General features: G+C 39.5%; 1 protein-coding gene across 1 annotated transcript in view; it reads left to right on the plus strand.

Moving 5' to 3' along the window:
• CREB5 (cAMP responsive element binding protein 5) overlaps nt 1-13,918 on the plus strand; it is a gene marked incomplete at its 5' end in the record, with an annotated part of 209,071 nt that overhangs the window by 9,762 nt on the left and 185,391 nt on the right. Inside the window, one exon of the mRNA XM_082277867.1 lies at nt 2,115-2,236. Within this exon, the coding sequence (XP_082133993.1) occupies nt 2,115-2,236 (122 nt within the window). The remainder of the gene's footprint in view (nt 1-2,114; nt 2,237-13,918) is intronic.

Below are 13,918 nucleotides of genomic sequence, written 5' to 3' on the forward strand. Positions count from 1 at the left end.
GTCTTGGCCATGAAATTGATACCTTGCTTATGGATATGGATATACCCCTTTTAACAATAAAACATTTCCTGTATTTACCTCACATTCAGATGCTAATGTGCCTTTTGTGTCCAGAAAGGCTTAGCAGCAATTGTCTTTGATTTTCTACAAAGCAGTGATGTTGTTCACTAAAGTAGCACTTAATCCTTTTTGGAAATTAGATCTATTTCTCCTGCATTTTAGTGCACTTCATTTCCAGTACGAACTCCAGTCCAAGGGCCAAAGACAACCCTGGTGTAAATCTACTGAGTTTACTGAGGTTACCCTAGAGATTTTTTTGGCACTGCTTATGTAGGATATGGACCTGTAAAGCGCTGAGTATCCTCAGTTCCCATCAATGCCAGCACCTTGTCAGCTCATCTCCTTTTGTTGAGTTCCTGCAGGATTCTTGGAAAGTTACATTTCTAACTCTGGTAATACTGTAGTTAGCTGTGAAAACTAATAGATAAATAAGTGTGCATTCCCAAATGCTTGAGGTTTGTTTCCATTAAGCTCATAAGTAGGATGCTCAAGCCAAAAGAAATGAAAAAGAATTTTAACATTAAGGACTTGCATTTTATGTTCCTTCAAGATGTTCTATCAGAAATATAAATGAAAATGAGTGTGTTTGCCCTTGGATTACCTGAGAAGGTCAAACCTGGAGGATCATGCTTGATATAGGTTGAAATTGGCTTCACCTTGCTTTATAATGGAGGAGGCTGATCCTCTTCCTTAGTTTCCAAGTGAAAACTGCGTTTTCTTTTGATTGCCTTGCTTTTGTACTGCTTATTTAAGGGTTGATGCGTATTTCTCTCCTGATCATGTAAAGTGCATTGTGTCAGGTAACTCTTTGCTGTAAGGGGTAATCTTAGAACTTGACCCAACTTAGCTAGGTGCAAGAAACCAGTTTTTTCTTCCAGAACTCGCTGAAGTGGGAAGCTTTTTTCTGAGGTCAGAATTGACCCAATATGGGCAATGGGGTTTAGTATGACAGAGTTTTCATTCTTTAAAAAATGAAATACAAACAATAGGTAGTTGTGAAGGACTATGCTGAAGATTATTTTTTAACAAGGTGAGTCCAGTCTTTCTGTAAAATCAGGAACAAAGCATCTTGAGCTGGAACAGAGCCTTGGGAAGAAGGAGCCAAGGTGGAATAGTTAAGAACTAGCCTCGGAATGAATGGAGGTGCCTCAGAGCTGTGCTTTGGGGAGTCTTTGGTTCCCAAATTTGGGCTTGATTTTTCATTTCCTGAAGAAAGACCAGCCAAGGTCATCACTGAAACTACAGTCTACATGGCAATTCAGCTTGTCTGTCTTGCAGGTTTTTGAAAAGGTATAAGAAAACCGTGTAATTGCTTCAGTCCCTCCTGCCTGTGGCATTAAAGTGAATCGTGTCCTTGTATTAATTCTGAGAGGGCAGAAAAGTCCTAGAGATAAAGGCATTAAATTTTTTTTTACTCTAAATTCCATGGTTTTGCATGTATTGCCAACACTTTCAGGTATAAAATGCAAAAGGATGCTTCTTCGTGGCCAAAATTTAACCTTTTATAGCTTTTCTAAATGTCATTTAAGTCTTCCTTCAAAAATTGTCTCGGAACCAGAGCTTCTTGCTGTGGCTACCTTTTCTGCTTAATATGTGTATGTTTGAGGTGGTTTTTGAGCATCTGAAGGTGTTAACTAGTGTGTATCCACAGCAGTTAACATGGGTGCTGTGGTGTAAATGTGCCTTATGATATGTACTGTGCATTGTTCTGCACGCACCTGTTTTTGGAGGTTTATAGACAGTTTGAATGACCGTTCGTACACGTTAAGGATATGCACTTGTGTTACGTGCCCTGGGAAAACCCATGCTGTTGTCTTTCTGCCTGAATGATGACTGCTGCCTGGTTTTGGACATTGATGGCAAGCACGGGCTGCCCGCAGTGTTTAGTGTCAAAATTTAGCACTGTGTGGGTTTTTTAATGATGGTGTGGTAGGTAGGGGTGGGAAGGCAAAGAGAAGTTTAGTCAGAACCTCTCTTTTCTTTGAAGACTATTTAATTGACTCCCTCTCCTTTTAATATTAAGCACCTATGATCATTTCTTGTCATATTCTCAGATCAAACTCCTACACCAACACGCTTTCTGAAGAACTGTGAGGAAGTCGGCCTCTTCAACGACATCGACTGCTCCCTAGAGCACGAGTTTAGGAAGGCACAAGAAGAAGAGAACAACAAAAGGGTGAGTGTGAGCACACCATGCCCTTCCTCCCCTTTGGATTCCTTGAAATGTTAAAGGAAGTGTCCTTTAATCTGTGAGAAAGCAGATTGAGCTCTACTACCTGGTAGTAACCTTTTGGTTAGAAACTAGGTGTCACTATAAATTGTGACATGCTTTTTAAAACTATTGAAGCAGTTGACAGAAATAAAAATCTCAAACCAACAAAAAACCAGTATTAAATAATAAAAAAAAAAAGTGTAACTGTGTTTGCCAGGGTTTGATTCCAAGTCTCTGCTTTTAAGTAAACTATAACACAAACCACACACCTCTTGAGGGAGAGGCTTGGGAAAATTATATCATCTTTGAAGTGAGGATTGCAAACTGGCTCAAATACATTGCAGGGAAATTTGTCTTATGAAGGGGCATTTACTTAAGAGCAAAACTTTTTATTTTTTTAATTCTTCACAACACAGTGGGCCCTTGGATTTATTTGTAATCAATACCAGATTTATTGTGTTTCTGTATTTCTCATAAAGCATTCAAGTTGAGCTGGGAAGCTTTGACTTGAAATGCCTAGTAGATAGCATATCCCATTTTCAATTAGTATTATTTTCATTTATTCTGAAGTTGTTCTGTCAGTATTCTGAAGTTTAGGTTGAATTATATAGGCCACCTTGTATGTAAGTGTACTCCTGTACCCAAAGATAGTTAAGAGTGTTTTCAGAGATTCTAAAGTGCTGTTAAAATTTTCAAAGAATTGTAAAAGAGCATAATGCACCAGAGAGGCCAGCAAGAAAAGAGGTAAAGCTGCTTGCTGAGGTGCAGAACAGGAGAGGTGTCTTGTAAAAATAAGAGGAGAAGGGAGTCTAGGAGTAGCTTGGTTTTGGCTTATAAGGAAGGGTGTCTAGATGTGGTTTATTTGTGGCTCATAAGGAAAGAGCCTGGGACAGGTAGAGGAGCAGAGAGGCTGTGTCATGGTATACTGAGCAAGGAGTAAGAGTGTCCAAATGTGAGAGAGTTCAAGTTTTGGTCAGGTACTGGGAAAATAGGACAGACTGACCTTCATAGCTTTGTGTGTTGGACAAATGTTAGGAAACAGCCTTGTATTGAGATAAATGCGTCTGATTTTAGACTTCTTAAAAACTTTGTGGTTTAGGTGCTGCAGAGGGGAGTCTTAGCTAGAATCAGGCAGAACATTTTTGTATGCTCCTACTTCTTTGTGCATTAGAGGATTCCTAAGTTTTTCTCTGTGCCTGGTGGTGTTTATTTTGCAGGAGTAGGAGATGAGGAGAAATCTACTGAGGTGGACCTGAGTGCGGTTAGCTACAGATTGCAGCGCTTGATGTTCCAGAAAGATTTCAGCTTGCAAGGGATAGTTGTAAAATCTGATTAAAACCTAGACAAGGGCATCAAGTTACCTGATAATTCCAGCTGTTTAGCAGTCTCTGGGAGTCTTATTCTGCCCTCCTACCAACCCCTGCAGCTGCCATTGGTGATCTCCAGGGAGCAAATAAGTGATCATGGGGGTGGGAAATTAAAAGGAAAAAAAAAAAAAAACACGGGGATGAAAAAGGAAAGAAAAAGGAATTAATAAAAAGAGCATAAGTCCCACTAGCTGGCTAACCTGTAACATTTGCTCTGTGTTTCCAATTAGTCTGCTGAATGTCCATTCTTACATTACTGACTGACTGTCAGATAGGAATCTGAAGCGGGCCCCAGTAGAGCCTTACACAAATGCAAGAGACAAAGGCCAAGACAGAAGGAGACTCCTTGGGTTGCAGCTATCCCTAAGGAAATGCTTCTAACAGCCTGTCCCTGGAATATGAGTGTGATGTAGTGTTGGCCTAATGGACCCACCAACACAGGGAGACTAAGGTTAACTGCATAGAAATCTTACTCACTGCTCAGAAAAGTCTTCCAAAAATATTTTTGGTCATATTAATTTCTCTGGACTCTGAAAGAAACAGTTTTGTTTATTTTAGTATATCACTGTGGCTTAGCACACAGCTTGACACTAAATCTTGTAACAGAAAAACACTTTCATTTCTCATTGGCTTTTTTTGCTCCTTGAGAGTTATAATTTGAAAATTCAGAGGATAAAGTTCAAGTAGCTGCATTTTTTTCTTTCTTCATTTTTATTTTTTTAGTCTTCTGGGTGGGAGCCCATGGATAATCCATGAGAATTTGTTGTGGTGCAGACTGGTGACTTTCCAAATTAGCTGTGAAGCTCTGAGTGCATGGGTGGCAGAACATCATATGTACCTTTTTTTGTAAAGGTACTATAGAGTAGAAAGCACTTACATTAATATCCTAACTTCTTATCCAGGAATAAATCATTTGACATCCTTCTGACATAGTTGCTCATGTGTAAAGTGGAAGTAGTGTCTCTTTATGCCTCCCATACTTGATATGCCTTATGATTATAAGCTCATCTGTCAAGGACCCCCTCTGAAAATGTATGTGGATCAGCCTTTGCTCGGGGACTGAGGGGACTCAAGGAACAATAATGATTATGATGTCCTCCAGGACCTGAATTGAGAAAAGTAAAGCTATAAATGGAAGTGACTTTGTCACATGGCTTTGGCTCCCCTGCTGTTTAAACCATCCAGTATTATTTGGAAGTCTCTCCTTGAGAAAGGCCTGCTCCCTAAATGCAAGGGGTGCTATAGATCAGCAATAAGCATATGGATAAGCATATGAGAAAGAGGCTTTTTCCATCCTCTTGTCCCTGGCACAAGTGTCCTGCCACCCAAATTCACCACCAAAATTAGCACAGGTAAAAGCATACCTATACTATATTTCTACTTGCAAAATTGTAAATGTTAAAGTTCTTGGGAGCTTGAGGCAAACAGCAACAGACAGCTTGGACCCAGACAAAACTTGCAACCCGACTCAACAAGGCAGGTCGTGCTGGCGGATCACATGACCATCTTAGCCCACTAGCTGCATATTTTAGGCTTATACTGCTTGGAACATTAGGTATCCAAAGCATTTGTAGTGGGTTGTAATTGCAAACATGTAATTGCTGCTACTGGATAGGCCCAGTTGTCACATCTTGTTTTGGGCATTGAGTTGGGGCTGAGACGATAATGTCAAAAATGGGAAGAGTCAGGGTCTGTTTCTGAATAACTTAGTGGACCCAATCAATTAAATGCATCTCACCTGACCTCCCTGTGTGAAATGAGAAAAAGTGGAAATATGCTGAGTGTAGCAAGTAGAGTATTGCATCAAATAGTATTTACGAATAGTGAGCTAAATATTTTCAGCATGAGGGCATGTTTAAAGTCACATTCTGCTTACGCTAGAATTTGGATGCATCACTTCCTGAGACTTATCCTGAAACTTTGAAATCTTCTAACCATTGTTCAGTGCTGCATGATAATATGTAAGTTATGAAAATGAGGCAGGGAAATGGCTGTTCTCAGTTACAGCTTGGTTTTAGTGTGGTTGTTCAGTGTTGGTTCAGGAAGCTCATGGCTAGCAAGTCCTCTATGTGGCCTAATATTCCTATTCTAAATATACTATCCCAAGGCAGGCACCTCACTGCTAGAAAAGCATCAGCAAATTGAAGTAGTCCAGTGAAGAAAAAGAACAAAACCAAGAACAGAGCCTTTGGTGGTTAAATAATTTCAGTCTGCAGAAGGATTAAAAAGCCTGAGTATCCAGTTTAGTTATTTGAAACAAGGGATGGTGCTACAGTCCGATGTGTGTTTGAAAGACATGTATTTGGTTTGTACCTTTTAGGTTCTCCTTCTACCTTGTATATATTTCTGTGTATCAGCATAAGAAAGTAGATAAAATGCACTTGTCTAGCTTATACCACCTCACTATTTCATGCTGAATTCAGTGACTCTCTGACCTCCAGAAGAAATTTCTTGCAAATGTTTTCTGAATGTCATAGTTTGGTATTGTAGCCTATGGGTATAGGGAAGATGATATAATTCAAAGCAAGATGGAAATGATAGAATCTGTCTCTTGAGTAGTATAGTTTGGTGAAAAAATTAACTTAATTTCCACACCTTGCTTAAATTTCATGCAATGTATATCTAGCCCATAGGTTTTCCCCTCTTCTGAAAAGTAATATAGAAAAATCATGAGGGATTTTGCCTGTACTTAATAGTTGACATTACAGCAGCTGAAAGGAGCAGTGCAGTAAATGGGGCCCTTAGCCAGGAAAGGGTGATATTGTACCCTTATATGAGAAGAAAAAAATATTTATATGTTGATAAAACACATTGTGTAAGTGTTTGGGTTTTAGAGGCCTGTATTGTAATACTAATAGTCTATGTGGTAATGTTGGCAGTGCACTCTCTTGGTGAAAGAGAAGAACAGGGATTAAGGGTTCATTCTAGTGGTTGGCTTGGCTGATGGGTGACAAATTAGCCCCAGTTTTCCCTTGTGAGTACTCTGAAACCCCAGTAGGGTCCTGGAGAAGAGCAGTGTGCTGGTAGATGTTTCAGAGGCAAGTGCTCTGAAAGGGCTGAATTTCACTTGTGAAGTAATACAAACCAACAAACTCATAAGCCTGTTCCTGGAGCACTTTTGACTCATTGTCAGACAGTCTGTACAACAGAAGAAAGGAAAGACTTATGTTTAAATGCTTACTATTTTGATTTTTTTAAAAAATTATGCAATCATAAATGCACATATGTCCATTCTCCCTGCATTTACCTAAACATCCATAAGACCATCCATATTTTTTAAGTCAAAGGGCCCTCTGACTTCCTATTTTCCTACTGAGATTAAGTATCTTATATACTCAGTATGTCATAGTAGACACAAAGTAAGACTAGGAATTGTTTATGTTAATGCAGTGCTTAAGGGCCAGGGTACCATTGTTGTAGGTATTGTAATAATTTCAAGCTGTTACTTTATCAATCAGTTAAGCTATTGTCAAGGTGATAGCTCAAAACTCTAAAACTCAAAGTCCACAATATCACCCCACATTTAAAGGTTTCAGTATAATAGTTCCTATACTCTAAATATAACATCTATGTCTGTGAAGACGTAAGCATCCTCACACCACAGCATTCTTTCTGGGTGATGGATTGAAGTACTGGAAAGATACACTGTAACTCTGTATCAGAGTTTTTCTGAGGGTTATTCTGGGTTTTCATTTACATTAATTGCATCAGATTATTGATCTGCTTTTTGGGTTCATTTTTTGGCTTGCAACAGCCCATTTTTCTTAATTAATTTAACTCTTGCAGTATTCCTATGGAGAAGGTAAATGCTCTGTCTGTTATTTTCTAAGGGAAAAACAGATTCCAGAGGACACTGATTTCCAAAGCTCCTTTGTAGTGTGACACCAAGATCTCGAAGCAATCACACACGTGGAGTGAGAATTGCAGGGTATCTGGGTCGTCTCCACCATTCTGGCAAGAGAGCGGCTTTTTGCCTGTTTTGGTTCCTAAACCTCTTTAACAGCGTGGCCCCAAAAGATTGATAGACACCTTCAAAGACGTTTTGGTGCCTTGCTCTCACTGAAACAAAGCAGGACTAAATCAGAGAGCTACCATAAAGGATCTGGCCTCAAGTGACATGCTGAAAATTGCACAGGAAGTCTGTGGCAGAGCCTCGGATTGATTCCATGTCTCCTTGGTCTCAGAATAGGGCATCCCACAGACCATGTGTGTTAAAGATTTATCAGCTGTTGTTCAGTGTTGCTAAAGACAGGAAGAATGCTCTCCTCCCCTCTCCAGATGGGTAGGCTTGCTGAATTTTAACTTCTTAACCTTCGTAGATTTCATGGTAGACATATGGTGGTTCTTTGTATTTTGTATGATGGCAGCTCCACAGTTGGTGCTTCAGTCCCCGGCTTTATGAGTCCTGTTTTGAGCATGTATCTATCATCTCCAGGCACTCAGTTGCCACATTGAACTGTGTTACAAAAGGGACATTTTCTGCATAATGGCGCAGGAAATCTGTCAAGACAAAACTGTTCATAACATGACCTTGCAGAAATACTCACAAGAATAGGTTTTAATTTAGGCTTGTTGCTGATGGTACAGCATCTTATCTTCTCCTGGCAGGCAGGTCTATCTTATCTTGAATGGACTTTTGAATAGTTTTATGGGTTTAGATCCTCATACTCAAAGAGAAGACCTCAATGTTTTTCCAGCAATAAGTGCATATATCATGCAGAAAGGCAATTCTTGAGGGCATACGTTTTTGATTCAGCTAAACTTCTGTAACCATCATCCTTCCATGTTCTTCTGAATTCCAGCTGATGAATCATCCTGCAGAGCTCAATCAGGACAGTCCACTTTCTTTCTTCTTATTATTATGTCTGTCCCAAAGAAGCTGAGTCATCCTCTTGTAATGTTTGGAGGTTTGTTATGTTTTGTGTGTTTTGGCTACCCCCGGAAAAGGAGGCCCATCTGATTTCATTCTAACATTTCTTTCACAGCAACACAGTGAAGTTGTGCCTTTTGCCTTGGTCTTCCTTGGAATGTTTTTAATGGCACAGCTTCCTTGTTACCAGTTCAGATTTCAGCAGCATGGACTGGATGGCACATGAAAAAGGGATAAACCTTTCCTGTAGTGGCATTTTTATAAGTCTATCTGTTAGGCAAAGCCCCTAAATCTTGTCAGTCTCTTTAGAGCATACACTCTGCTATTAAACACAAGCTCTTTGCTCCCCAGAGTGGGCTGCAGCCTCTGTGGTTGGGTGGGTAATAAGATACTGCTGATACACTTCAGAGCAAGGTGCACTTTTTCCTTTATTTATGAAGATAGACATGCTGGTCGAGGGCTTAATCACAGCTGATAAATCATTTTAAGAAAGCCTATTAGAACCATATGCTGATCCTTCGTATTAACATGGTGTGTCTGTTTCGAGTCTAATAAGGCAGGGTCTCTTTTCCCTCTCCCTTCCCCCTGCCTGGTGTGCAAATTATTTACCTGTTTAAGTGATATTGCTTGCTTGGGGGCATTTCTCTCTACAAGAGATACTGTTAATAAAGCAAGGCAAACAGAGGAAAGAAGGATTCTTGCTCTCCAGACAGCGAAGCTGCGTGTTTTTGGTCTCCTTTGTTGAGAGGGGATTGCAGAGCAATTGTCCGAAAGCTGGGGCAAGGAAACCTACTGGTCAAAGACTGGGACACTGTGGCATGGCCTTCACGGCAGCATAAGGTTGTCATTTTGGCCCAGGTGGTTACAATCCTGGAGCCCAAGAACCGTGAGGGTTGGGTGTGCTGACATTTTGGTTACCTCACCTTTCCCTCACTCGGAGAGGGCTGCTGCAGGAACAGGTTCCACAGCCATCTAATGAGATCCACATTGGTGAAGTTATCCCAAGCCAAGTCCTATTTATCATTAATTGGTGGGTTTTCTTGCAGATCTTTCCTATTATTTGCTGATTATACCCCTACACATTTTATTATCTTGCCAAAATTCAAATGCTAATAATTTCTTGATTTATAGTTTGTTTATAACACTGTCTGCTGCCTAAATGGACGTAGTTAGAAGATTTCAAAACAGCAACAGCTCTTTTGCTGACTGGGTTTCTTTCACATTTTGCACATGGCAGTCAGCTATTTATAAACCTCCGTAGGGACTCCTAAACCATTACAGTTGGGTTCCTCCCACAACTTCAGCCTCTTTTCTCCCTTGCTCCCCCAAGGCAAGTCTTGTTTTTTTGGCATAAAGACAATGATGGTGATTGTTAGGTGGAGAAAATGTCCACAAGCTATGAACTGTGGGTAAGGATTTTTAATTTGTACGTCAAGCAGGATAAATTGGAAGTTGGAGACATCCAGGAGAGTAAGGGTATCTTCACCATAAAGTGGGAGATCCGGATCTGAGTTTCTGGTGTTCTTTAGGCTTACAAAATACGAAACTGAAAAACTGAAAACTCACTTTACAGTGTGCATGTTGTAGCACGTCCCATTTCCAGTACTGCACAAATTTAACTTTTAAATCTGATCTACTTCAGAGTAAAGAAAGGAATAGTGGAGAGAAGAAATAAGCTAGAACAACTGGTCACATGTGATGGCAGTTAATGAACACCAGAGTGGGAGGTATAGCCTCATACATCTCTGGGGCAGTTTTGTTGACTTTAACAGAATTTAAATTTTTAACCTATTACAACTAGGCAAAGATCTGAAGGGAGAAAAGCCTTTACTCAGAGACCAGAAAAAAACAACTGTGGTCATGAAGTGATGTGAAGTACCTGGGTAGTTGTTGATATCCTGCTAATATGTAAAAACAGGGCCTTTTAATAATCATACTAGGGAGGTAAAAAATGTACCTACTAACTGTTTCCTTATTCTGGTTTCTCTCTCACATGCTTCTCTACAAAAGTTGCCGAGTCCACTATTATCAAATAAATATTGGCTTTTTTTCTTCCCTGAAATGTGAGTAAACTGTGTGTGGCGGGGTCTGGTCCCTGGGAAGGGAACAGACATCGGGTTGCCATGTGAATGTACATGTCAAAGTGCAGCTCTGCCAGCCAGTCTGGGGCTGGGTGGGGAGAGACACGGGGAGAATGAACTCAGTGTTACAAACTGTCTCTTTTGAATTTCTACAACCTATTAGTCACAGCAAGCTGCCCTTATTGATTTTGGTAAGAGAGGTCACTTTTAATCCTCTAAAGTGGAGAGAGCTACATGCACCCTCCATAGCATGACATTAAAATTGACACAGCTCTGCATCAGTTCTATGAAAAAGCCCTAAACCTAGATGGATTATTGCCTTGCTTTTCAATGGATACAAGCTGCTAACCAGAGCATGCTAACCTAGATTAGGTGTAAAAGCTTTAAAATGTTTCATAAGGATAGCACAACCAAAGGAAGCTAGAAAATATGAGAACATGCTAAAAGAGCTGCCCCTGCAGAATTAGGCCATTAGTCTTCAGATACTTATTTTCTCCTTTTAAAAACATTTAAAAGTCAACACAAAGGAGTGGATATTATCATATAAAAGAACAAACAAAAGCTGACCTTACTCTATGATTATGAAGAAAGCTTTATTCTGGCTGATACCCCTTGCTAGTTTTGTTTATGTTCTTTAGAGAACTAAATCTTTGAATACAATTAGGACTGTCCGACTTGAATCTTAAGTGTGCCTCAAAATAAACAGCAGAGGTGAACTCTCAGCAGTTTTTTTTTCATCTTTGTTATCCTTGCTCTGACCCTTTCTTCCTGCCTAATGATCCTTCATGGCATACTATTATTAAGAGAAATCTTCTTGATGGAAAAATATGCTTAATGTGGATAGGAAAATCATTATGAGCCCGGAAAAGTATTTTTTTTTCTTTCTTTGGAATTCCAGAAAATGACTAGTTCCCCTTTTGGTTTTATGTCTTTTTTTGTTTGGAAATTTATTCTCTGAGGGTTTTGCTGATTTTTTTTTTTCCTGTGAGTCTCAGTAAATATTTACAATGTAGTGTTTAGGGAAATTTATTGCCTTGTCATGCAAGCTTTGTATTCTCCCTTTTCGTTAGTTGTAAGCTTGCACCAGTATTTCTTATTGAAGGTTAGAAATTCCCTTTCTAAATAAAAGACATCTGCAAAAGAAACAGTGGCAAAAAACCATTAAGGTACAGTGTTGATGTCTAATCTGTGGAGTCTGTAAGTGTAACATGTGATGATGGAAGTGCCACAGCACCTTTCAGTGAATCTTAAAAGTCCTCTCTTGGTGGTTTGTTGAGTAGGTCTCTGAGCTCATTCTCAACAGAAAGTACGTGTGTGCTCGTGAGGCCAGGGTGGCTTCCCCTCCTACAGTAAGAGATACTTACTCTTCCTCCCCTTCCTCCCTCACCTGAGATGTGTGTGTGGGGCGGAGGTATTTTCTCCCTCTTTGTGGGCTTAGCAAGGCCTATGGAAATTCAAGCAGGCACAGAAAGGGAGCTGGCTTTTGGCTTCGTCACTGACACTGAGACATGACACCTAGAAGAAAAGGTGAAAGATGCCCAATCTGCAGATTGTCTGGGCTTCTATCTGGCAGCTTATTTTTGTCCTAGCCCTACCTTTTATTCTCCTATCAAGGAAGAAATAAAAATAAGATACCTTCCCAGTCTTTACTCCTTTTTGTTGGAAGAGTCCTCCCTGATGTCCTAGAAGGGAGGGAAAGAAGGAAGACAAGAAAGTAGGAGTTGCTAAAGGGGGCAAGAAATGAAAGGAAGAAAAGTACCTTTTTTACTTATATAAAGGCTGTATTCCTACCCCAGATCAGACTTAGTGGGGAAAATGGAAAGGAAAACTAACACAGAAGAAGAGGGAAAATAATATTACTCAGATGTGAACAAAGCTGAGGGAACCTATCATGAGGCTGTTCAAGTGAGAGAGAAAGAGTGAAAAATCAGCACTCCCATGAAGCAGACATTAAAAAGACAGTTCTTTGTTTTCTGAGAAGTGGAATATCAAAATATTCCTGTGATGTACTTCTCAGCAGAACTGGGGGAGCAGAGATCGAAGAGTGTGAAAAGTGAAATTTACTTTTCTCCCCACCATGCCCATCCTGTTCCTCCCACCCCCAAACCCAAGGAAACAGAATTAGTTTCTCTGCTTAATGTTGAAATGAGATGTCAGGGGATGTGGCTGTACAAGAGAAGAGGAGGCATGAAGGTGCTCAGTTGATATTGGGTATTACAATAGTTTACCCATGAAAAAGTGGAAAGGAAAGTCAGTCTGGACACTCATGGCTCTGCTTTCTTTATAGTCTTTTCTAAAATATTCTTTCTCATGTCACACTCCTGTCTTACCTCTGAGATCTCTGTGTGTGTCCCTTGGGAAGTATACATCTGTGTAAGGTTTGTTCCTCTAATGACAAAGTTACCATAGTTCTTTCCCATTTACGCTATTTTTCTCCAGTACAGTAAACTCATGCAATTGTAAATGCCAACATATATGTTTCAGGAAAACCAGGAAAACTATTACGAGTGTTACACCTCTGCACATAAGTTCTTATTTTGTGGATTATTGTGTGGCTGGAATCTTTTTCAGGTGCGCCTCTTATATCCAAATTTCTTTTCTTTGCTTCATCTATCTCAGCCAGTTAAATGTGTATATAACTGATTTTCTGAAATGGGGCCAAAGTCCACGTACTTCAATAGCTCTTAAACATATGGTTAACTTCAAGCATGTGTGCAGGAGTTTGCTGAAGAGAGATAGTTTGCTGAATCAGGACTTCCCAACACCAAGGTTTTAAATTGCAAACAATCCTCTATTTTAATGTATTTTAACTACTGCCTCCCATGGACTAACAGAAGGTAACTATTGTTAGTTGAGTCCTGCAGAAGAAGAAAGTTGTACTTGGATAAACAGAAATTTAGGGGTAAACCAAATCTTTCTGACACCCTTCTGTGAGAACTATTTTTTTACTTCTTCCTAATAAATAATTATGTAACATGAAAGGGAATAATGATCATAATTTCAAATTATGATTAAAAACTTATCTTTCTGGGGGAGGTAGAAAAGGTCCGCTACTTAAAAAAAAAAAAAAAAAGACTTTTGTTACAGATTTTTCTTTTCTTTTTTTTTTTTTTTTGGTAGATTTCTGTGTTTTCTAACTAAATGCAGTAATGAGATGCTAATATATGTATGCCATAATTGACCAAATAAATATCAGGCAGCTATGCAGTGTTCTGGATACATAATTTTATGTGATTTGTGGAGAAAATACTTTAAAGAACAATAAAGGTATGTGTATATGTAAAAAATCCAAACAAACTACAAAAGCCCAAACCAAATAAAAACAAAC

This window comes from Coloeus monedula (assembly GCF_965178545.1).
Source record: "Coloeus monedula genome assembly, chromosome: 1".
Taxonomy (NCBI): Eukaryota; Metazoa; Chordata; class Aves; order Passeriformes; family Corvidae; genus Coloeus; species Coloeus monedula.